General features: G+C 35.7%; 1 protein-coding gene across 2 annotated transcripts; it reads right to left on the minus strand.

Annotated features, from left to right (window-relative positions):
- Nucleotides 1–688: 688 nt before the first annotated feature.
- C16H12orf50 (chromosome 16 C12orf50 homolog) lies at nucleotides 689–23041 on the minus strand. 2 transcript variants are annotated; one of them, XM_069491040.1, is made up of 13 exons: nucleotides 22982–23041; nucleotides 21457–21576; nucleotides 20998–21118; nucleotides 13920–14078; nucleotides 12849–12926; nucleotides 12654–12767; nucleotides 10674–10775; nucleotides 9227–9334; nucleotides 7652–7768; nucleotides 6102–6206; nucleotides 5639–5842; nucleotides 3867–3959; nucleotides 689–1014 (listed from the first exon to the last, which is right to left on the minus strand). In XM_069491040.1, the coding sequence occupies exons 2-13, from the start codon at nucleotides 21460–21462 to the stop codon at nucleotides 989–991; spliced, it is 1233 nt and encodes a 410-aa protein (XP_069347141.1). In that variant the 5' UTR covers nucleotides 21463–21576; nucleotides 22982–23041; the 3' UTR covers nucleotides 689–988. The 2 variants fall into 2 exon arrangements, with proteins under 2 accessions (XP_069347141.1, XP_069347142.1); XM_069491041.1 differs by lacking the exon at nucleotides 7652–7768.
- Nucleotides 23042–25987: the final 2946 nt, after the last annotated feature.

Genomic DNA, 25987 nt, shown 5'->3' on the forward strand with positions numbered 1-25987 from the left:
TGCTTTCATACTTGTTTTTAAGTTTAAATAATAAATTTTTAAGTTTTGTTTCAGTTACTCTGCAGATGGTTAATTTTGACTAAAATTTTAAATATTAAATAAAAATACATTATTCAAAATACAGAATTCTAAAAAAGTACAAAATAAATCAAAATAAGTTTTCAAATGATGTCACTCTTACATTTGTAAGCATCCATACTTCTGGTGTTACTAACACCTTAAAACTTCACTAAGACTTTTGGGACACCATGTGATTAATTCACTTTTTTTCTTAAACATTTCCTTTTCTCCAACATGATCATATATTTTTATTGATGGTAGGAAAAGGTTTATTTTTCAGTTTTGAATGTAGCACACCTCAGTAGACAGATTTTGAATTTGCCAATTAAAAGATATTGTTTAGCAACTTCCCTGTATAATAAACCAATCTTTGTGTCTTTCTACCACACATTAAAGTGTATTTCTAATGGAATTCTTCTAACGTACCTATTACCAAACTGTAACTCTGGGATTTCACTGAATTTGTTTACACTTTATATGTTATCATTGCTGAGGGCCCAGCTGAAAATCTAGGTAAAGAAAGAAAATGTAAGGTTTCCTCCATAATGAATATTGCAAAACAGAGATCAAAGGCACCATTTCACTTCTCAATCTGTGCAATTTAACTTAGTTTACAATTAAAGAATGATTTTAATTGTCAAACTTTTAAATTTTATTAAATGTTTGCGGTAATGCATGGAATGAATTTCAAACCTACTAAATACACAGGCAGCTGTTTGTAATTTGCATTTTTATCAGTTTTGAAAGAGCACAATGTACTTCCTGCATCTTATTTTCAGAATTTGCATTTTTATCATCTTTGGCTATCCAGTATATAGTATGGAGTACTTGAGTATCTCATTCTTTGAATTTTCATTTTTGATTGTAAATCAAATGATGTCTGGCACTTTTCTCTTTTCTCATTTTTCTCTTCTCTCAACCTCCAGGTTTACTTGCTCCCATTTCTTCTTGGCTCTAATAAAAAAAATGCACAAAATATTTCAATTATTTTCTTTTTCAGCCTTCCTCAGGGCACCAATATTCATATTTCTTTTGCTAATTGCTTACCATAAATCTAAAGGCAAAACAAAAACTAAGTTTATTTTTGTAATTCATATTTTCAAAATACCATTCAAAATTAATCCACTTCTTTTTTGTGCTTACTGTGTTTTGCATGTGGGGTGGGGTGAAAAAATGAAAGCGATACTCCATATGGGGCTGCACTGTGGGGACACTCAATGAACAGACGAATGATCCACCATGTTGAGACAGGCACCTCCACTCACACCAGCAGTATTCTTATCAGAAAGGACATGTGGCCTCAAGGAAAGAACCCCAGTGAAAGTGACATCTCTAGTCACCTTCAGTTCCCCTGCTAATTCCCACAGACATTTTCCTCCCCTATTGTGTTATCCTTATAGCATCCAAGGACATTTTACCAAAAGGCCCCTCCTGCCCATTTATACTTCTGTGGCCTTGGCTGCCAAAGCCTTACAGGAACAGACTAGTGGCAGCTTGTGTTTTCTGCCTCCTTCCCTCCAGCAGTCCATCTGTCCACTGGGAAATGTTGGAATTGCCGCTCTGTGCCCTACTAGGAATATGTGAGAGGAAGAGCACAAGCTAACATTTCTCTTCCTATTCTGGTGATAACAACAATTGGAAAGGATAAGAGTTTCTAGGTTATGAACTTCCCAATCAAAAGAAAAATAAGAAAACAAATTATGTTATTATAAAATCTATTTAATTTTTTAACTCTATATCCCTATTCTTCTTGATGTAGAAGATTTATCTAGTCCTTTGCACATAAATTCAGTCTAATTCAGTAATTTCTTAGTCTCTTCATTCTTCCCAGTCATATTCAGATTTAGAATTCTTGCTCAGGGTTTTCTACCTACCCCACCCTCTCTGCTGTGGATCCCAATTTCTGAGATGCTGCTGGGTGAGAACTAGTAAGAGAATATAATTTCAACAGTCTTGACATGTCTGGGTACTGTGCTGAACTCTTATTTCCCTTGAATGGTGGCCCAGATATCCTAGTCTTAGGTTTCTCAGACTTTAATTTGTATCTTAATCACCTGGGGATGTTGTTAAAATGCAGATCCTGTCATGGAGATTCCACATTTTTAACAAGCTCCCAAGTGATGTCATTGCTGTTAGTCCTCAGACCATACTCTAATTAACAAGGATTTGGACAGTGGATTCTTGGTTGGTTTCTATTTGGCTCTCTGGCAGAGGTAATCTGTTAAGATTATAGCTAAGTATCACCCCGCCCCAATAGGACTCAACAACAGCCTTTTTCTGATGCTTATTTCTTCTATCCCAGCCAGAAGACTCACTAGTCCTCTCTCCCAGGAACTGTTTCCCACTTGAAGCTCACAGGAATGTGTGATGCCCTCCCATGCAACCTTGGCACTTGGAAATCTCAAGAAGCTATCAACAGTCCTCCCATGTTAGACATGACTTGCCTTCCCCTTAACCCAGATTACTTGAGAAATTCTCTTCAAAGTGTTTTCTCTAGGTTGCACCTGGGAAGTGCAATGCAGCCATACAGGGAAGTGAAGATCCTGTGCTATACAGAGATGGTACACGTTTTGTGTTCTGAAGTAGCCCTCCCTTCCCCACGTCCTGTGATTCGTGTTTAACTATCTGGGATGGGAGAGAAGAAGGCTACTGAAATACAAGATCAGTCACTGGGACCAGGGATGAGGGGAAGAGCACATTCTTCATTACTCCAAATATCATCTCGCCCAAAAGAAAACCACAGGAGAAAAGTCTGTAGCTCAACAATTTCTAGTCTCACCCAGGATTTTCATCAACCTTCTTCCCCCCACAAAATAAAGCACAATCACATTGTGAAAATTCATACAAGGTTAAACTATAGTCAATTAAATAGCACTGCAGCAGAGTTCTCTTGCAGTACAATATGATTTGGGAAAAGATGTGGAAAAATAACAGTTGTCACCAGTGTATATGTACACAGATCTGCACACTGAGTCACAGTTGCAGTCAAAAAGATTTCAAGAAATGCCATGTCAGCTATTTAATTTGGAAAGGGGAAGCTCTCTGGTCTGGACGTGTGCTGGCCCATTCTGAGAAGCTTTTGTACAAGAGCTCATGGATTTCACATTATTCTGAAAGTTGTAGGCTACTTTTTTAGGTAGGATCTCTTTATCTGGAACTTCTGAGAGGTTCAGTTGTCTGAGAAGTAACTGAAAGCATTTTATTCTGTGTGGTTTTCCAAAAGGAAAGATAGGCTGGGAAAAGACACCAAGCTGTTCAGCAAAAGAATAACCTGAGGTCAGGGCTACTAAAAACCTTCACCCTGAGAAGGTTCCCAGGAACCCGATGCTGTCCCAGACACAGGGTACAAGGGGGAGAATGCAGTCCCTCAGAACCTCCTGGCCAAGAAATTTCATTTTGGTTGCCCTGTCAGCCTGTACCTATCAATATTTGTCTATAGTAGATATAGGAAAGCTTTAATATCTTATTTGTGTCAAAATACATTTTTATATATTGGCTATGTAGCATAGCAAAGAATGCACCATAATATATTACATAATTGCTGCAATTACTATGTTTGTTGCCCAGGAAAGGACTGCACCAACAGTTTTATGGTACCACATAAAATTAGGCAAAAAGAATCAGAATAATATAAAGTAAAATTAAATTTCTGGTAGACAAGATATCTACTAAACTCCAAGTAATTAAGTGTGCATATATATCTTGAAATTTTTATTTATCTTAATGTTTTCTAAAATATGTTCCTTGAACTCAAAACTTTATTTTCAGAATTGCATGATACATTAAAATCACCAGTACATATTTACCTGTATATATCTTTTCAGTTTTCAAATATGTTTTTGAGAAAGGAATTCTTTTTCGCCAGGCTGAGCCATTATATGATGTTGGCGGATATTTGTCTGAGAAAAAAAAGAAGACCAGAATTAAATATTTTATAACTTTAAAATCATATTCCAAGGCATTTCAAAGTTATAAAAATCTCAAGGGTGAGTGAAATTATTCTCTAAGTAATTCACTTTCCATTTCAAAGCTAGGGCATCAGGGATATAAATGAGTTTATTAAGACCATTTAAGTTATCAGTGAACATGGTTACAGATCTGTTAATTGGCTGTCCAGTTCTTCAAATAAGACTTTCTCTCAATAGGCTAAGATAGAGGAGAATAAAATATCTGAATGTAACTAAAATTTTCACTGGACTGCTTTACCATGTTTTTACGTACAATTCTGCTAATGTTTATGGAACTTAAAAAACAAACAAACTGCAGTACAACCCAATTTCCATTTCTTTCTATGAAGTGACTTCCATGATCACAATGATCACTCTATAATAATGAACTCACTGCCCCCAGGAAACCAGTGCATTTATATACAGACCTGCTCCTTAAATGCTTACTTTTCTCTGACATGTCTACATTTCAACTATTATCCAAAATGTTATATTTGTGTTTTCAAGTATTACTATACAGCTGTGGTTCTCAAAGCATGGTCCATAACACTACCAAGAATGTTCTTTTTTCCCTATGTTGACATTTGTACTAATGGTACAAAAGCAATATAGAGTATAAGTGATAGCACCATCACACAAATCTAGACATTGGCAATAAACTGTTCCAGTATTCATTGTATTCTTCATAGTCATCCACTTGCACTATAATAAAATAATAATAACAGTAACAGTAAATAAAATAATAGTAATAATGACAAATAATTAAAAGCCAGTTTCACCTAAGAATATCCTTATTTACATATATATCCATATATCATTATATTCTAAAACAAATAGAAAAATAATTTAAATAAGCTAATGTCTATTTGAAACTATAAAATAAAGAAACTAAGAGAGAGTCTTATGTTTGCAAAAGTGCAAAACATTCAGAACTCCACTAACTAGACTATGAACATGGAAAAATACAAACATGAAAATATAGAGAATTGAGTGGCATTTGGTTAAGTTGAAAAAATTGAAACTAAGCTTCAAAAGAGCAAAATTCATCTGAGACAGGAAAGAAAAAGACATTTGGTTCCCTTCCCCTCTGTGGCTTTGTACTTCCTGACATATACTATGACTTTGCCTATTACATGATGAAATGATTTAGGAGCAATCTGTGCATGGTGGGAGAGATGAGAGGTTGTCAAAAGTATTGCAGTTAACCCCCAAACTAACCCTTTCAGAAAATAATCACGAAGACCTAAAGAAAAGCCAAGGCACTAGGCTGACAGTGATAATTGAACAAGGCAGTTAGTGGAACAAGAAAATGTCAACCATTTAAAAACAATCCTCCAGAGTGAAATAAAGCTATCCAGGGGGAACAAAGTGCAGTGCTCTGAGACAAAACTCTAGGGAGGTACAGTGTCATGTCATCTGTACCCAACATGAGCTTTCTTACATATCCTTTAAATCATGGACAATCCTACACATGGAATAAATCCTCTCCCTGGTATCTAAGATGTTATGGTGCTGATGGCCTGGGAAAAAAAGAGAGGGGTGGGTGGCAGTGAAGCTTAGCAAGCCATCAAGAAACTTCATGAGAATGCAAACCCCAGACAGGAGTAAAGCACATTAGTGAAGGGCCTCACCTGAATAGAGGTTGAGTTTGGGTTCCTTGTTAACATCAACTTTATTGTAGGTCCCATTCGCCGGCCTGCTGCGGGGAGGTGCATTCAACGAGACAGTCCTGACAGTTTCCCTCTGAACATGGATATAGGATGCATTCTCAGCATTTCGGTTTTTATTATTGCGATAGTAACTCATTTTATTTTTGGGGTTTGAAGCCTGTACTGCTGTAAAGAAAAGGGGGAAGGAGGGGAGAATAAAACAAGCTGGTTTCACACCCATAAAAAAACATATTGCACTTAAAATATTTGATAGCACAATGGAAGACAATGTAAGCTAAAACAATTAAGAGAAGCTGGGTTGACATCTAAAACGTAATAACATTTATGTTGCATGACCGTGATTTGTTTTTCAGGTAGAAAATATTTGATATTTAATCTCTTTTTAAATTATAATTTAGACATATCAAATATATGGACTCTTTACCTCTCCGCATTCCAGGGCCAGGAAAGTTCTTTGGTTCATCATAAATCCATTTCCTTTTCTTCACACCTTTAAAATGAGGCTTCCTCACTGGCTGGACATCATTCACTTAGAGAAGATATAAATTTTTACATGTTTTTAAGAGATGCTTTCATCTGAAAATTACTGTAGGTGATAATTACATATCTGTGCATTCACATGTCAAGCAAGAGAAAAAAATAAATGTACCACTCTAATGCTTTACTTTTTAGAACAAAGGTGATTTATTTTTAAGTACCAAAAAAAAAATCTATCTTGGAAATAGATTGATGAGAAAACCTTCAATAAAGTAGCTTTCAACAAAGATAAATGCTTCTCTCCAAAGGAATGTGGATTCTTTCAAAAGAACATAAAATTGTATTCCAAATATAATTATAAATCTCATTATAATGCTATTGTTAGGTAGTATTAGAATTGTTATTTTCAACATAATTTTTCTGTACTTTCTTAGCCAAAACTATTTCTTAAGAAGTTGGATTAAAGTAAAATATTTTCAGTGAATTTTACCTTGTTCTTTCAAAATCTTAAGAAGTTGGGTATACAGATAGTTTGGTCAAACAAGACTGAACAATCAGAATTTCTAAGTGTTAAGAATATTAAATTTTTCACTTTTTACTTGGCCTATTTTCATATCCAAAATTTTATATATGCATTCTGAATTTTTCAGAAATTTCTAAGGTACATTTCTCCAGAGAATCTTAAAATAATTTGGTAGAGAGGGGCACTCATTTCTTTGTGTAAGAAACCTTCACAAGTGACTACTGCAAAGAGAAAATGGACATCAAGTGCACTGTGTAGATTCCACTAGCTCTCTACAGTGGACTGATAAATCTGTCTTTGCCCTCGCTCTCAACCTCAGCTTAGGCTTTAGGCCCCCAATAAAGCTGTGATTCACTGTCTCCTCTTCAAACATCATGCTCCACCTCTACTCCCACTCTCCCAGTCCTAAGGTTTAAAAACCATATTTGTAACAAGTGCCACTAAACTGAGTTTCTCTGGGGCAAGTCATCATGATTCCCATCAGTGCCTAGTTAGGATCCAAGAATATTATAGGGGTTCAATAAATAAAATAAGGAGCGGAAAGAAGGAGGGAAGGAATCAGGAAGATTCACAAGTCTTAATTGCATCAAGGAAGTAGCTCCGACGACTGAGTATCGAGTAGAAGCCAAATTATTAAAAATAATCCAAAAACATAATAAAAAGATGCCACTGTATTTCACTATGGGTAAAATTTAAAATGTTATTATACTAGTGAATCTTCTGAGAAGGTAGTATATTATTAATGTTAATATCTAAAATAAACTAGTGGGAAAGCATGCAATTTACTAGGACCTACATCACAATTCATTGTCACAGTTAGTAGAAGACTATTTTGTCTTTAATTCTTAGTCATGAATAATTTTCAAACCTTCGTTTTTTTGTCTTTTTTTTAAATCCTATTTTAAATAAGCAAAATAAATCCATGATTAGACAAATATATCTAAGGCCAAAAAGTGATAGAGCTAATGTCTCACTTGAAGAGGGGTCCTCTCTGCACTTCATACTGATATTCTCAGTAGCATTTAATACATGCGTTGTAGGCACTAGTCGGGTAGTTAGGGAACGCTTTAGATGAGGACTGTCCTTGTTACCTTTTAAAGCAAATTAAGAAAATAAAATGTCAATATTAGTAGGAGAAGTGTTTCAGTTGGTATTTCACTATTCAAATATTACATGATGGGCATACCTCTTTAGAATATATATGTATATTAATTTTGAGAAAGCATCATTAAAGTTCCCTAGTTGCCACATTGTTCCCCAAATATCATCACTAACCAAATTTTAAAATTGAAAACTAAATCATTGACCTCAGACCTCTGCATTTAGCTGGTCTGCCTGGAGTATTCTTCCTTCTGGTCTCTACCCAAATGACGATCCCATTTAAAATAGAACACTTATCCCTTCTACCCCATTTTGTTCTTCCCACCTGACCTAATAAATATTCATTTGATTAAAAAAATACTATGCCAGTATCTTCAATGTGTGAATGACAAATTGTGGCAATACTTTTAATATCTCCATACAAAAGAATTAAAAAGTTATCAATTTTATATTAAATGGGCCCATTTAAATTGGGGTTCTGAAAATATTAAATGTAACAGCTTTCACTTGTTCTATACTGTAACAGGACTATCCAGTAAGGCTTTCCACAGTGATGGAAATGTTCTAAATCTGTGCTGTTCGGGATGGTAGCCATTAGCCACATGTTTCTGTTGAGCACTTGGAATGTGGCTAGAGCAACTGAAAAACTGAATTTTTATTTTACTTAACTTTAAATATTCACACATGGCTAGTAACTACCGTATTAGCATAGCTTTAAGAGTGGCTTTGATGGATTGGGTGCACCTTTTCCATCTCTGAGAAAGAGAGATTTGCATAAAATTTTCCATAAAAATACTTTTCTTATGTTTGAGAATATTTAATGCTGGGGAAAACAGTACATTAAATGGGTTTACATTTTGATGGAGAGGATGTGAAGCCCTCTAATTACAGGACAGCTGTCCTTTTAGTCTGTGATTGAGAGAGGTACCCAGCAGAGAGGTACCAGCTGGGGGATTCTAAGCACAGTAAAGACAGCATAAAACTATAAAGGACATATTTATCGTGTCTCTTGATTATTCACAGACCATAGTTAGCAAAAATTACAAAACGGGGAAGTCATCACAAGCTTAACACTCTTCACAGTGTTCACAAACAATGTTTCCTAACAAAATTCAGTCATACTGATAAACTGGAAAAACAAACTGAAAAGGACTTGGTATAACCATTTAGGAGAGCCAATAACTTTAGATCTAGCAATACTCCTAGAAATTATGTAGTCCAAAGTGCTAATTTTTTAGATAAGGAAACTAAGGCTAAAAATGATAAAGTCCCATGGGCATACAATTAAGGATAAAGGCAAGACTAGAACCTTAGGGCTTTTGACTCCTATCCAGTGTATATTTTGATTTTATTACCTTCCCTTTTATATTGGTTTTCATAATAACCAAGCTTTGTGTTTAACTTACTTAGACAAATTATAAATGAATGAAAATTATAGAAGGAATTACCTTTAATATTTGAACATTTTGACATGGTGCTTTCTTTCTCTTCACTTAAAGCTTCATTTTCATCTACTTCAATAAATATGATTCTCTGTGGAACGTAACAGTCACCTCCTATGACAAAACCTTACTGTCAGTGGCAATGATGGCAGAAAGCGGTGCATAACTGCCTTTCAATACAGGAGTATCCTCTATAATATCCCCTTTGTCCACTTTTGTTTGAACATTTCTCAGTGGTACCATCCCAACTCTATATATACCATCCCAACTCTATATATTGTTTAGATTAATATATGTGTATTAATATATATGTGTATGAATACTCAGTATGTAAACTTTTATATAGATAATTACAAGAAAATTCACATATTTGACAAAATTGTCCTTTAACTTATAACATTCTTTAGTCCCATCTTTTAGAAATACTCAGATTAAATATAATTTATCTTCCATATGACATCTTCAGATATATGAAAGCAGTTTTCCTGGTCCTTAAAAGTCTTCTAATTCCAGGATAAATATCCAAAAAGGCAATATGATTTAATGGTAGTCAACAAAATGTACAATTAGAACTGGTCCAGTTAAGTGGATCCAGTTTGTTCTCCACTAGGTTGTAATTGACAGTGTAAACTCCGGACAAACTTATTGCTTCAAGGCAAACAAATGATGACAGCTAGTCTAAAACTGCTGCAAATGTAAGAAAGAAGAGGAAACAATTAAGTACTTTGGCACCAGGGGAAAAAAAAGTAAACAGAGAAAAATGGCTGAAAATGGGTGAAAATGGGACTGCAATATTGCTAATGTGCCTAAGACATATTGGTACCTGCTCTCAACCTCCTTCCTGCTCTTCACACACATTCTTCCCACCCAGCCACACCCTTTTTCCTCCTCAAGAAAGTCTGCATATTTTTAAAATAAGGGCTTAGAATTTTCTGTGAAAGCATGAATTTTCCAAAATGTTTCTGCTAAAAAGCCATTCAAAATGTTTAAGCTATATCACACAATTAAGATGTTGTGCCTTGGCACAAATGATACATGTATTTGAATATAGCTGCCTTAACATCAAATTACTCAAGGATTTATTAAGTTCCTCCTCTGTTTATAGCTCTATTAAAGTATAGCACATGCTTGATACCCAAATCCATTATAGGCTGAGTCAAGTCTATACACACACACAGGCACACACATACATCAGATTTCTCATAAAAACATGGAAAATGGAATATCTTGCACACTGAGTACAAATTCACACAAAGTATTTGGTAGAGATATCAGCTTCTGAAAGTATCTGATTTTGCGATGTACCTCCAAATCCCCTGTGTTAAACATGAAATAGATTTAAAAAATGAAACACAGTTATGAGAGAAAAATTCAAACTCAGATATTATATGGTGATATATTCAGAATCAATCAGTAATAAATTAGCTCACCTCCAGTAATAAAATTAACTCACCTCCATTTTCAGCAATGTCAGTCCTTGGTTTCCTATCCAATGATGTTTTTATCTCACCTTGCCTTTCAAAGCTATATTTTGTTGGGACTGTAAGACCATCCCCTGGAAATGAGAAGAAAAAAAAGCCATCCCAGGAACTATTATTAATAGAGGCTTAAATAAGTTTACAATAGAATTTATGATGCAAGTCAAAAGCTTAGAAGTTAATGTAAGTATTATTTGCACAGTGATCTGATGAATAATAAATTTATAAATACATGCATTTCAAGCAAATTTTGTAATTGTTAACAAAGAAGCAAGCAAGTATATTCTCCTATTTATCAAATGGCAATTTAAAATCTGTATTGTATGTACATAATATATATTTAATTTATTTGATGTGTTTTTCTATAATGAATTTTGTTATATTTCTTTTGTTTTTATCTGTTTACCATGAACAACTGAATAAAAAGTATGAGAGTCACTACTGACTACAAAATGCTAATTACACAGTGATAATTAAATTATTCTCTCAGTTTTCCTTATACATCGCTGGATAATTTTCTCCTAAAATAAACTGTTAAAAGCTGCTTTTAACAGAGACATAGCAACCTAATGCAACATGAAATTTTGGATTGGATCCTAGACCAGGGAAAAAACTCATTTTGTTTTAAAGTACATTAATAGCATAATTGATAACATTTGTGGGGGAATAGCTGTAAATAATATTGTACCAGTGGCAATTTCCTGATTTTGATGTTTATACTACAGTTATAGAAGACCACATAGGCATCATATCTGCAAATTACTCTCAAAAAAACTCAGAAAATAATAATAACAAGGTGTGCATTTGAAGAGAAAGTGAGTGAAAATGTGGTAAAATGCTAACATTTTGGGGAAATCTGGGTGAAGCATGTGCAGGAATTAACTGTATTTACTATTTAGAAATAAAAAGCTTTAAAAAGCATAATACAAAGCAAAAGTATATGTAATTGTCTTTATAATCTGACATTCTTACTCTTCATTGCTAACTTGTTTTTTATTCATTTTGTTTTGTTTTTTCTTGTCTAAGTAGTGCAGACCTGCAATCTGTTCTTCCCTGGATGGCTCCCATTAAGTTTTGCGACTTTTCTTCCATCTGATGGTGTGTTGCTGCCACCTACCGCCATATGTTTAAATAGTTTGTCACATACAGATTTGCAAAATGGCAGTTTATATATTCCACCATGCACTTCCATGCACATCTTAATCCTAGTAGACTTTCCCAAATATCTCTCTCTATATCTATATACATTTTTTTTCTGGAGGAGGATGGAGGGATCAAAATCTCTTCTACTGCTTCTACTGTTTTTAAGCTCACCTTAGGAACAAGAAAATTATGGCACCCATGGATTTTCTCTGAGTTTCTGGTTTTATATCTAGCATACAATATGCTTCTTATCTTGCCTTCAAGGGCAAAATGTTCTCCAACAGTAAAATCAGATTCACCAAAGAATAAGTTCTACAAAAGTCAGAGCCTTGGATTTGTCCACCAGCATTGCCCTTGAAATAGCCTGACACAGAAGACCCTCAATTCAATGAACGTTGTTCTGCCACTAATGTCATTCTGTGATGGCCCTTTTGTTCTTCCTGGGCTAAGTTTACTTTTCTATTTGGAAAGAAAAACCTAGACCACTTACACAGGAGAATTTATTTCAAATACAAATAAAAATGGTAAAAGCAAATTATTTATGGGATTACTGCATGAAATGTGTAGTGTCATCATGTCTTTATGAAGTTTGTTCATTCTGTGGCTCCTCTAGGAAAACACAAGCCCCATTAAAGCAGCTTTTCATATGAAATTTAGGTCATTCAGTGCAAACACTTCCTTTTTACTCTCAAGCCTGTTGTATTATTTATCATTCAACTCTATTATTTTATACACCATACTAAATAATTCACAGTCTATTACACCAAATATCTCTTACACATCACTCTGAATGCTGCCTTTTGATTTCTTACCTTCTTGCAATTCACTGCCATTTTCCAAAGGCTTTTCTAACTCTTTTTCTGCTGTAGGAGCTACGCTTTTTGATGATGAAATATCTGGAGGAGTATGAAATCTGTAGTATTCACCTAATCTCCCGTAAGAAAAGCATTGGTTAGCATATTCACCACATAAAGTACTAGAAAATCCACAAATGTTTGATTTCTTACCAGATTTATAACACATCTCCTTTATTGCTCTTTTTTCTTCAATTTCTTCAGGAGTCTTTGTCCATAAACTAGAAGCATCTACAGGATATATTTTTTTTAAATTAAATTGTCCCAAAGCCAAATAATCTGCAAATTTATAAACCAGAAAGAAAAATCCCAAATATTGTTCTCATGGATGAATTAGTTTTTGTAATTTTTAAAATAAATAATTTTGCATACTGGTAAATGTTTCTAATTTCTACAATTTCAGTATTAAAAAAATTATAAAAACTCAGTCAAGAGAAAAGAAATGACTAATTATGTGTTATGTGTCTCGAAACGAGAAGCTGGAGGTATAGACTCACATGTTGAGATGGTGTGTGTTTGTCTGGAGGCATACGTAGGCATGAGCTGCAGCAAACAAAAAAAGTAATAGTTCTGGGTCTCTGAAGCACAGAAAATATGGTGGTCTGTAACCCAGAGAAGGACACATGCCAAAGCAAAGACAGAGTGAGAGTTTATTTTTCAGCATGTTTGTCTTGTATGTACACACTTACTGGCACCGCTGTACTGTGATGATATCAGAGGAAAAGGATAGATTAAGATGCAAAAGACATGGGTCCTAACCCTGTTCATACTCTCATGAAGATTACCTAGGATAATACAGATGACAGTTGCTTTATAAACTATAAACTACTCTACAGATCTCTGTAACTTCAAGGATTAAATGTGAAACAAATAGATTTTTCATAGATATGTAGATAAACAGATAGGCACACATGTGCATCAATGTGTTTTAAAAACAGTTATATATTGAGATGTTATTAGTATCTCTACAAGTACCTGTACATATTTAAGCATAAGATATCTCCCAGCCATATACAACAAAAACCTTCCAATCCAAATGCTCATAAACATATAGATACAGAACAAATTAGAACATAACAAATTAAATTTATTTCATGAAATTAGTCATTTTTCACCAAAATCTGCCTTATGTATATCATAAACCTCCAGTAGTTAAACATATATGCAGAAAATATTGCGAGGTTTTTGAATGTGCATTGTAAATCTGAGAAAAGGTTTACTAACCATTTTGTTCATCTACTTCCTCCTCTTCTTCCTCAAAGTTAGTTTTTAAAACTAAAGGATGGTGAATGGGTCGTGATATCTTTTCCTGAGGTTTCAGAGGTTCCTGACTCTGGGTCAGGGGTGGAATTCCTTCCTGATTTTCTTTCTGTAGTGTGGTATCTACAGAGAAAATGCAACATTGTCATTATACCTTCTTTTACTTCTTTAAGCATGATTTTCTTTAAGTCTTTGGACACAGTATAATTACTGCTTTAAATTCTTTGTCTGCTAAGTTTAACATCAGAGCCATCTCAAAGGCATTCTGTTGCCTCTTTTTTTCCTGTGTATGTATTGCACTTAGTGAACTCTATTTTCTCCCACAATGTACAGCCTCATTTTCATTCCTCAGAAGGTATAGCCTTGGCATGTGCACAGTTACCCTGGGATGACTATGGCTTTAGCAGGGCTCTCTTTGCCTCTTTCCCTGGTTTCTCTGTTAGGCTGTCCATCTCTGTTGGTAACATATTAATATCAGATGTTAGCCTCCATTAGTTGCTGGCTTATTGATCCATTGTTTTCATCGATGCACTATGGCATAAATTGCTGCACGGTTTGATCCAATGAAGTTCTGACGCCTTTGCAGAGGTCATATCTGAGGCTAATCTTTCAAGTTTGTTCCAATTTCTGAAGAGCTCTTCTTGAGTTTTTTTTCCTGGTTGTCTTTGGCAAACTTCCAACTGGTTTACAGTTTAGTCTGTTACTTCTATACAGATACCAGCCTCTCTTGGAAGCTAAGCAGAGTCAGGCCTGGTTAGTACTTGGATGGAAGTACTGTTCTATTCCAAATAAATTCAGTTCTCTTTTTGAGAGCTTCAGAGTTCTCTACTCTTACAGCCTGCTTCTCTCCTTATGCAAGAGCAAGGAATAATGCTAAGAGTAGGGACAGGGACAGTCACTTCTCCTGGAGCGACACCCCTGTTTTTACGAGTATGGCGCTGGGCAAAGGTGGTAATCTCTGATCTTTATGGCTTGTACCTCCTGGCCTGAAACCTCCACCCAATGCTCAAGCTGAAGCAAGGATAATTGGAGTTTCATTATTCTCAGCCTGCTGCATCTGGGATATAATTTCTGCCCTATGAGTGGGGCTGAGTGGAAGAAAGACCCAGATCTCTCTGCCCCACTTGCCTGAAAAATAGAGCTCCACCCAACTTGGGAGTTGGGGAGGATGAGAAATGTTAGCAGACCGCTCCTGCCAAAAAGATATTACCATCCTTGACTGGAAGCTGGAGGTAAAAAGAGGCCTATGTTCTTGGCTGTGCCCATTCAGAGTAGAGTTTCTGTCACACTAAATTGAGAGGTGGTGAAAGGAGTGAGTGGTGGCTCAAATACCACAAACTTGCTGTTCTTACTGGGATTTAGTAGATTTTCTTGAATAAATATTACTTTATTTGCTATATGCCCTTAGGACAGTTTCTAGAGATGTGAAAAAAAAAAATTTAACAGGTAATTTTCACCAACTATGGTTATTTCGCTGGAGAGCAGGTCCATGGACTTCCTCACAACACCATTTTGAAAGTTATTCTATAGTCATATTTTTTTTAATGCAGGGAGAATTATTTATGTGTTTGTAAATTACTCATGATACCTTAAATAAAAAAGATAAAATTCTGAAATGATTTTCTTGCAATTGTTACTCCTTGAGATAGTTAAAACCTATTTTATTAAATAATATTATGAAATCTTCTAATTGAAGTAAGTACTTATTTCAGCTTGTAAAATGTTTACTATCTTCTAACTATCTTAGCAAATATTAGAATAACATGCTAGTCCTGGACATTAATTTCCAGCAGTTGTCTTAGTCCATTTGTGCTGCTATAAACAAAGTACCTGAGACTGAGTAAGTTAATTTTTAAAAACCCAGAAATTTATTTCTAACAGTTCTGGAGGCTCAGAAGTCCAAGGTCAAAATACCAGTAGGTTTTATTTCTGATGAGGAATCTCTGCTTCCAAGATGGTGCCTCATCACTGTGTCCTCTGGAGGGGATGAATGCTCTGTCCTCAAATGGCAGAAGGCAGAAGGATAAAAGAACAAAAAGGGCCAAGCTCTGTGTGAAGCCTCTTTTATAAGGGCCTTAATACCATTCATGTTCAACGTGAATTTCGAGACATACATATATTCAAACCATAGCAGTAATATATGCTTTTTTGTTTCATAAACAGATTAGAATAATTTTGATCATTATTCATCTCACTAAGAGATAATTTCCCAATAAAATTATACTTTGATGTGCAATAATTGTCAAAGTATATAATGTAATTATGTTGTTTTAATAAATTACATAATGCTAGACTGTTTTCTAAAGTGCTTGTATCAGTTTATATATCCACTTACAATGCACAAGAATTCCCAATGCTCTTTGTCTTCACCAACAATTGCTAGAATTTTCAATTTTTGCCAATATAATGAGTGTGTTATATCTTAAAGAGGTGCCAGGATCTGTTCCCAGCTCTCCATTCTGTTCTATTTGTCAGTTGTCCAGCCCTTGGACAATAATACACTGTCCTACTCTCTTTCACATCATAGGCCTTGATATCTGGATCCACTTGTTAAACATTTAGCAGTATACCACTGCTTACAACCAAGAGAGTGTCTATTAGTATATATGATAGACTACTATATCATGCCCAGACATTTCAAACATTAACAACTACTTTATATGCTTTGTCAATTTTCAAAACAAATTTAATTATATTAAAATAAATGTCATATACACTGTCATCATAATGCAATATTTCTTGCTATAAATACTTTCCAGAGTTAAAATGCAGATGCAATACAAAACATGTAAGTTATAAGAAACTATTGCATAAACAATTCAATTATTTATAACTAAATAATTTGTTTTTATTTGGACTCTTTGGTAATTGGGCACTATCCTTCCTTTGTGCTTGAAAAAATAAAAAAGATGCTAATTTTTGTAAAATTCACGGATCAGAAGTCCTTGATTAATGCTTTTTCTTTACTTTTCACTAATTCTTTAAGAGCACCCACATAGAATGGTTTGGTTAGGGCATTAGAAACACTTGTATGGATTTTTAAATATACTATTGATCATCTTTGTAGGATTCTTGCAAAAAAGGGTGTTTAACATAAATCTAATTGAGAAGAAAGAAATGAACAAACTCCCCATTTAAGGGATATCCTACACAGAACCTGGCCTGAGCTCTTTTACAATGTGTATGATAGGTAGGACGGGGAGGAGTAAGATGGCGGACAAGAAAAACTGCCAGCCAGAGTGTCTCTGCAAGAAAGACAGATTTTAGAAGAAAGTAAAAAAATAAACAGGCAGATGAACACAGATTGGATCAGGGTCGGAAGGAAGGGTGCCTGAAACTACAGGAGACTCCACGGGAAGAAGTTGCAGAGGAGAACTGGAAGGAGAAAGGGCCTGAGAGGCTTGGAGACCAGCGACAAGGGTAGGTGGAGCGGTTAAATTTCCCCTCCCTTGCGTCTCGGACTGCTGGAGGGCTCCTGAGTGGTTGGAGAGACCTGCCAACACCAGCCCAGAGACAGCTGCTGCCAGCAGCAGTGAGTCTCGTGTTGACAGGGCACTAGGCTCCCAGCTCCCTCAGGGCACCTCCCAGCCCACAGACCCGAGCTGATTGGCAGGTGCCATATTGCTTCATTCTCCCCATCCCCTTCCCTACCCGCTGCTGCCAGCTGCCGAGAGAGACAATTTAACCACCACCCAGAGGCATCTGAGGGAACAAGACCTTTTCTTTTGGGGCCCTACAGCAGACTGAGGGGTACTCAGACTGTGAGCTCCCTACCTGACATCCCTCTCAAGTGCCACTTGCCTGGCAATTCCAGGAGAGTGGGGAAAATCCCAAGGCGGACTGGAGACCAGCACTGCTCTCCCTGGCAGGGTCAGGGATTGATCTCCAGGGCCCAGGGGACAGGCCTACAGACAAGATTCTGTACACCCAGGTCTTGATCACATTGCCCCAGGGCATAGAATGGATATTTGTGAACAAGCCTACTGAAGTGTGTGTGCCTTCAGGGAAGATCAGCGTGCTTGAGGGGCAACCCTCCTCCCACGGAAAGGCCATACACCCAGCTCAGGCTGTGATCCTGGGGGGAACCCTCTGGGCCCTCATCACAGCCAGGGGAGATCCACTGGTTTGAGGTCCTGCCTGCTGGCAGAGACCCAAGAGAAACCATGGAATAGGGGAGGGTGGAAAGGAGTGAGGCCTGCCCCAGACTGCGGGTCTCAGAGAGCACCACCCCCACATGCAGACTTTTTTGGCTGAGTGGGGCCATTTCCACCCCTCTCTGGCAGCTTTGCCCAGAAGCAGAGAACAGAACTTGTTTTAACAGCATTTGTGGTGCTTGAGGGCAGGCTCACCCAACCCAGCTCTACCTAGACTCACTCCCCCACCTGCCCATACTGAGGTGGAGAATAAGGGACACTCCTGGAAGTCCTAGGGCACCACCCACCACCTGAGGCACTAGAGTGCCTCTCCAGAGGAATAAGAGATGGTTAAAGGACCCCAAAACAACACTGCAACCTGCTTCTACCAGCAAGGGCCACCTACTGACAGGGAGGTCATTCTGCACACCCTTAAAGTGCATCTACTGACTCATCATAAAGAGTGTGGTTGACTCTCACTTGAATCAATTAATAAGCTGTGGTGTATGTATACCATGGAGTTCTATTCAGCCACAAAAAACAATGGCAATATAGTACCTCGTATATTATCCTGTATAGAGCTGCAACCCATTCTATTAAGTGAAGTATCCCAAGAATGGAAAAACAAGCACCACATGTACTCACCATCAAATTGGTTTTAACTAATCAATATTTAAGTGCCCATATAGCAATAACATTGATCGGGTGTTGGGCATCTGGGAGTGGGGAGGAGGGGATGGGTATATACACACATAATGATTGCAATGTGCACCGTCTGGGGGATGGACAGGCTTAGAGTAGGGTGGGGCAAGGGCAATACAGGTAACCTAAACATTTGTATCCCCATAATATGTTGAAATAATAAATAAATAAATTGGCCAAATAATCAGTTGCCCAAGGCATCACTAAAACACTGAACTAGAATAAACAAAAATCAAATTATCTCATCCAATTGTTCATTATAGAATAACATGGCAACTAGCCAAGGAGAGATGAGCAATTGTTTCAATGTTTAAGCTACTGTATTTCGAAAATTTTTCCTCAGCCAAATTGAAGGAGTTTTATAAACAACAGTTTGTCTAACAGAGTACACTAACTTCTCCCTCCATGGGAGAAAAAATAAGTACCTACCATGCTTGCAAAGAAAATAGAAATTGTTCTCAGGAATGTTTAGGGAATTCATATAATCATAATAAATATCAATTGAATTATGTTTTCTTAGCATTCTCAATTGGTTTAGCAGCTATTTGCTTTTAAACTTGGAGAAAACCAGAAAGATTATGTGTCTTTGAATAAAATATTTTTCAAAAGAGTCCAAAACCTTTCTTAACCCACTAGCAGTTTAAAGTTTAAATTGCAAAAAAGACTAACCGGCAGTTTTGTACCCTCAGACAAAAAATGCAAGACTCCTGATAATTGTGCTCAGTGCTTAAAGATAACATACAATGGCAAATCATTTAATAAAAAATTGCTTTTGGCAAGCACCTAATGCTGGAAGAGCACAGCTGGTAATTTAGATAGGATTGCTGTGGCTCCAACTCACCTACTTAATATGTACTATGTGATAGGTCTCAACTCATCAGCAGAGGTCCTAGAAATTTTTACAGGTTGAACATTTAAATATATAAATTTTATCTTATTTTGATCCAAGAGAAAAAAATTACACACAAATTGCACAGGGTTGTGTATGAATTGATACTTAGCCAGTTAAATTTTGCTACCAAATAGTTTGTCATAATCCCAACTTGATTTTATCAATTAATCATATGCATTTATAGAAACACAAAAAGGTGAATTTTCGTAAGGGTATTACTTTGTAAGTTTTGGTTAATACAGGCCTTGGTGGAAATATTGTAGGAAATATAGAGTCTACCAAGAATCAAATTATACCTTCTAAGGTATTGAAATAGGTAATGCAGTAGTTCAATACATATTTCAGCTGAGCTTGGTAGTTTACCTACAGTGTGTAAATTGAATCCTCTTTCCTGGAGTACAGACATGTGTTTGGGCAGAGGGAAAATAGCTATTTACTAATATGAATAAATACCGTTGAGGGCTTCCTGGGGTGGAACCGGCCACTATGTGAAAGACAGTACTACATGTCTATGTTATCCATTTGCCAAAGATTATCTACAGACAAATTTTCAAATCCCAAAGGACAGGTATCCTATCAGTTCATTTCTAGAACCATTTGATCAGAGAAATTTGGTGGCCCTAGCAGGAGAGCAGAGTAGCTACAGCATTAAGGAAACCTGACAGCACCAACTTCTTCATCAAGGTTCTTGCCATTCTCTACTTTACAGTTTGGTATATTCTGTATCCCCTTCTCAGGACTTATCTTAAGGTTCACCACATAGTAGCATCTCAGTATCACTTAGTTAGATTGAATTGTGCCTTTTGTAGCAATGGGATTGCATTTTCTCCATAGTTGGTCTTAGGAAGAACCACAACATAAAGCTGCTCTATTAGAAGCAGAATATGTGTGTAACCTAGAACATGCCCTTGCTCTCCCCACATATGAGATAGGTTTCCACACATTACAGGGAGGAAGCATCAGTGAGGTCATGACCTCTGACCTTGGCTCCAGCTGTGTGATGCTTTGCTGTGACACAGTCTCCTTCTACTTAAGTCAGTAGCCATCCCACTTTTCAGATGAATAAAATCCATTTTAGACACAAATAGTCAGAGAAAGTTTAATTCACTCTTTGTTCACTTCATCTTGTTAGCTACTTGATGGCTCATGCTAAGCTTTATCTCATGATTCATGACAATATCATCCCAAATCATCCATTGGCTATTGAACTGCATTGCTCACCTTGTACTACTTTATTTAATATGTCATTCTATGCTGCTACTCCAAAACCAGATTATAATATGGTATGTCCATGTTATTCAAAAAATATACTCACTGCTACTTGGTGGCAAAAATAATCCATTGATATTTCGAGGTTTGCTATGATAAAAGATACAACTGATTTTCACACAACCAAGAGGTTGAGTTTCCCAGAAGCATGAAATGCTGCAGTTTTGCTAGACAAAGGAGGTGGGGAGAAATGTAATGATTAGATGCCATATTCACAATAAACACAATGTGCTACAACACAACACAATGTGAAAAAAAATTGCAATTACTGATTTAGGATCATGTGTGTTTCCTGGATTTCAGTGTTGCTAAGCCCTGCTATGTAGCAATGGGTATTTCTAAAACATGTTCCTCCATTTTTCTAAGATTTAAGTTGAAAAAAGCACAAAATTCCTAAAATTAAATACTGGAAGAATGATTTCTTCCTCATTGTTTTGTAAAATGTAATTCAATATTATTAGAGGGAAATGCTTTTAACAGAAATGACGATGCTGAGAAATTCTACCTGCATTTCGATGTGTCTAAATCTGCAGAGTGGATCTAAACATTTCCTCTCTCTCCATAATGAGCACACAGTGTCACTGCCAAGGGCCTCTTCACAGTGTCGGAATTGGCACTGGGAACCCTAAAAGAAAAAAAGTACACAGTGTAGAAAATATGGACAATATATTAACTTTAGTGTTCGACAACAATGGGTTGCTAAATGAGTAGATCAAATTAGAATCACAAAAATACACACTACCAATATAAGAGCATAAGTCTAAATTTTAGCAAATTAGTCTAACTTTAGTGAGAAAGTGACAAGATAATTTAATGATTAAATAGTACATGCTGCAAGTCACTGATAAAATGTCACTTTTTGTTATCAATTAATCCATGTAGTTCACTAAGAATAGAGATATAAAAAACCAATGATACCTTTGATCACAATCCAATGAAGAATAACTTAATTTCTCTTTCTGAAAAAAGCCAGATAAAATTTTTAAGACTCACTAACCATATTCTAATTATGGAGATGATCTCTATTACCCAATACAGTCAGGCTTCCTAGGAGAGATGAAACATATTAAACCAGGTATAACATTTCTTTCATTGGGTTTCAGTAGTATGAGCATGAAGCTCTAAACACTGAGTTTCTACATTTATTTGATTTCACTGAGATCCATTAATCCTAATTCCTTGGGTTAAACTTTTTCCCATTTAACTTTATAAACTTTAATTCATATTTGGCCAATTTGTTTATCTTACTTTTGTTTTCCTTTTTAAATTATATTTAAATATTTGCTATCACCTAGACTTTTGACAAGAGGAAATTCAGTAGGAGGGAAACAATTAGAGTTATTGCACTAAGTTTGATATAACCCAAATTCAACTATTTTAATTGATATAACTGAAATCACATTGACAAAAACAATATGATGCATCAGATAATATTTCAACATTAGGATTTGATGTTTGAAGGAGCCATAATACAAGTAAAAGTGCCACATGAAGATTAAAAAGCTATAGGCATGTAACCAGAATGTATAAGGGTAATTTCAAAGAAATCATAATTTTAATTATCCCAGATTTCCTAAGAGAAATTCAGTATTTCAGAAATATATGATAAGCTTTTACTTCAGATTTTACATATATAACATATCTTGTAGGAAAATAGTAAATTTTGGTTAAGCAATGCAAATTATTGCCATATCTTCCTTCATTCTACTAGAAAGCTTAAGCATGTGAAGTACTGTAAATTGTACAATATTTACCTTTATGCATGTGGAATTAAAAAAGAAATAGCAGTCATTCCCAACTTCTGCCATTTTCAAATCTCTTGCTGCTAATCCAATGTGTTTTTTAAAAATATAGATATAGATAAGAATTGCAGGAATACAAATATAAGAACTATCAGTGTGTAAGGGGGGAAAAAGAATTTCTTTTCCACAGTCTTTCAGGCTATCAGCAGTATTCCTTTAAAACTGACCTCCTGTTGGCAGTATATTACATAATAGACAATTCCTAAAGAAATTTAAATTAGAAGATACCTTCTCTAGCTTTGCAGAAATGTTGAAAGTGGTTGCTAGTAAGCTACAAACTCAGACTTCCAGAATTTTCCTCACTGTTACCTAATCCATTGTTTGCTCATCATAAATGACCTCATATGTAACTGTAGGCTAGTTCACTAAGGCTATTACCTTAGTGAATACTGTATTTCCCTTACTCATTTCTAGTATATTAACCGAAAAAGACTAAAATAAAATAGTATATTTCATCTTTTAACATTCTGACTGAATATGGAATGTAAACTAGTTTATATTTTAATAATTAAAAAGTAATAAGTATTTCACAAGTAAATACCTATTTTCTAACCCTCTTGTTTCTATACATGGTTTGGAAATAAAACCAAAATTTTAAAATATAATAGGTAAATATGCTATTCATATTCCAAGATAATACAATTATTTAAATATGGACTCTCTGCCATCCACTGATTTGGGAAAAAAACCACATTCAGATTGTGATATAATTACCTGAAAATAAACTGGACTACTTGTTCATCTTGTAGCTATATCCCATTTATTTTTCATCCATCACAAAAGAAGGAGTAGCTTCTTCTTATAGCAGGTTCCAGAGTGCTTGAAATTTTAAAAATTTGTTGAAAACAAACTGAAGTATTATACTCTGATTCCCAGAATGAGACATTTCACATGAGTACCATGCACTAACCAATTGCGCCACTGGAACTTCGAGAACGAAACTTTTCAATCAGCAGTTCTTGAGGTCTTCATCTTAGTAGCTTTTTTTTTTTTTTTTTCTTTAGAGACATAGTCTTGCTCTGTTGCCCAGGCTGAAGTGCAATGGCGTAATCATAGTTCATTGTCACTTTGAACTTCTAGGCTCAACTGATCCTCCCACCTCAGCATCTGGATTAGCTAGGACTATAGGCCCATGCCACCATGCCCAGCTAATTTTTAAAATTTTTTTTGTAGAGATGGGGGTCTTGCTATGTTGCCCAGGCAGGTCTCGAACTCAGGCCTCAAGTGATCCTGCTGCCACAGCCTCCCAATGCTCTGGGATTACAGGCATTGTCTCATGTCTATCCCCATTTTAGTATCTTTAAGAAAAGAATTAGAACCTAGTAGACATTCATAAAAATATTCACTATAGGTGACTTAAAAGATACCATGAAAATGACAGATTACACTAGATAAAAATATTGGAAATTGGAAATTTAAAAGATTAAGACAAATATGGATTCCCACTTTTTAAGTAAAACAAGCTAAGCTGCTATAAACTTTTTGAACATAATACTTTAGGATAAAAATCTAAGAAATAAAACAGGAAATTAAAATTTAGGAAAGAGTTGTTCTCCTGTAAATAAGAGAAGATAATAAAAACAAAGAACTAGGTATTATTAGAAGTAAAGAAGTAGAGAATAAAAATTTGGCTAAACTCTTGAAAATATTAGCAAAGATATATAGAAAAATATATATCTTCACTGGTGTTTTGCCCTACCTTTTAACTCCAGAACAACAAAGCACTCATCTTAAGTGCATAGGATACTGGGAGAAACAACTCTAAGAAATATTTTTAGAAGTGATTTTTGCATCCAACTGTGAATTTGTAGCTTCATTGGACTGTTTTCAAATACCGTTACCAAACACCATTATTGCATGATTAAATGTAATATTATTAAAGTCATTGTGTGAATTCATGTTTTACAATGGATAAAATAAGCATTCATTTTCACCCCACCACAAGGCTGAGAAAATGTTTTTACCTCTTGAAGTCAGGTGGAAACAGCTACATTCCAACAGACACAGAAAAAATGGGTCAAACTCACATGGAGATTTTTTTTTTCTTTTTTTTTTTTTGTCATTACAGAGAACATTGAATAGATCTCTACATTTTCTCTACATGAGTCTTTACAATGCCTGGAGTCGTACTTTTTACTTCTTTTTAAAATTCTCTTTTCGGCAAGGTGTGGTGGCTCACGCCTATAATCCTAGTACTCTGGGAGGCTGAGGTGGGAGGATCACTTGAGCTCAGGAGTTCAAGAACAGCCTGAGCACAAGGGAGAACCCCGTCTCAACCAAAAATAGAAAAAATTAGCTGGGCATGGTAGTGTGTGCCTGTAGTCCCAGTTACTCGGGAGGCTGAGGCAAGAGGATTGCTTAGGCCCAGGAGTTTGAGGTTACAGTGAACTATGATAATGCCACTGCACTCTAACTAGAGTGATGGGAGCAAGACTCTGTTTCAAAAACTATATAAAAAAAATAAAAATAAAAATATTGAAAAATAAAATTCTCTTTTCCTTCTTTGCTGTTTTTTCCTTTTTCTAAATCACTTCACTTCTATTCTTTCCTGTTGTGAATTTCATTCTAGTCTTTGAAAGAAAGCTATGATCCTATTCATGAGGATTTTTATTCCTTGTAATGAAGAGTAATGGGAAATTTGTCTCCCAGTAGGGCTGAAGATTCTGTAAGCATTTTGTGTTGACCAAAGCAGGCTTGCATTGAATGTTTTTCATCTTTGATGCATGCTTGAACACTAACACATCAGAGAATAAAGTCTTTCTTCCATTTTGTAATGCTGTAACACCACTTTAAGTACAGTAAATGGTAGCAACTCTTTGGTGACTCTTCAGGATTATAAGATCAGGCAGAGCTGACGGCTGCTACCCATCAGAGTAGGAGTCCAGTTTATAACTGTGAATTGATCCTGTGGCTCTCCCTGACTTGGACTCTTGTGTTTCTGCCAGAAGTTTTGCTCCAGGCACTGGTGAAAACATAGTGTTGGAAATACAAGGTGCTTCCTAAGAGATAGTCTTGCTGCTACTATTCAAAGAGCAAGTGTAGTGTTTTAGAAGAGATGATCTTTTCTCAGAAATGACGGAATGTTGAACCTAGAAGATTCTGTGGCAGTTTGGAAAATGACAGTTGATAGTTGTAAAGGTTATTTAATTGTTGTCTTTTGGGACTCATGAGACAAGCTACTTTTTAGGTTTTCTCTGAAGGAACAGAGAATTCATGCTTCTTGACTGCAAAATG

Source organism: Eulemur rufifrons, chromosome 16, assembly GCF_041146395.1.
Source record: "Eulemur rufifrons isolate Redbay chromosome 16, OSU_ERuf_1, whole genome shotgun sequence".
Taxonomy (NCBI): Eukaryota; Metazoa; Chordata; class Mammalia; order Primates; family Lemuridae; genus Eulemur; species Eulemur rufifrons.

Excerpts from the sequence above, each read along its gene's own strand:
- C16H12orf50 (XM_069491040.1), bottom strand. Across the intron at positions 12,768-12,848 it reads GGAGATGTGTTATAAATCTG|GTGAATACTACAGATTTCAT; the intron begins GTAAGAAATCAA and ends ACGGGAGATTAG. Across the intron at positions 9,335-10,673 it reads TGACATTGCTGAAAATGGAG|GAGGTGACTGTTACGTTCCA; the intron begins GTGAGTTAATTT and ends GTTTTGTCATAG.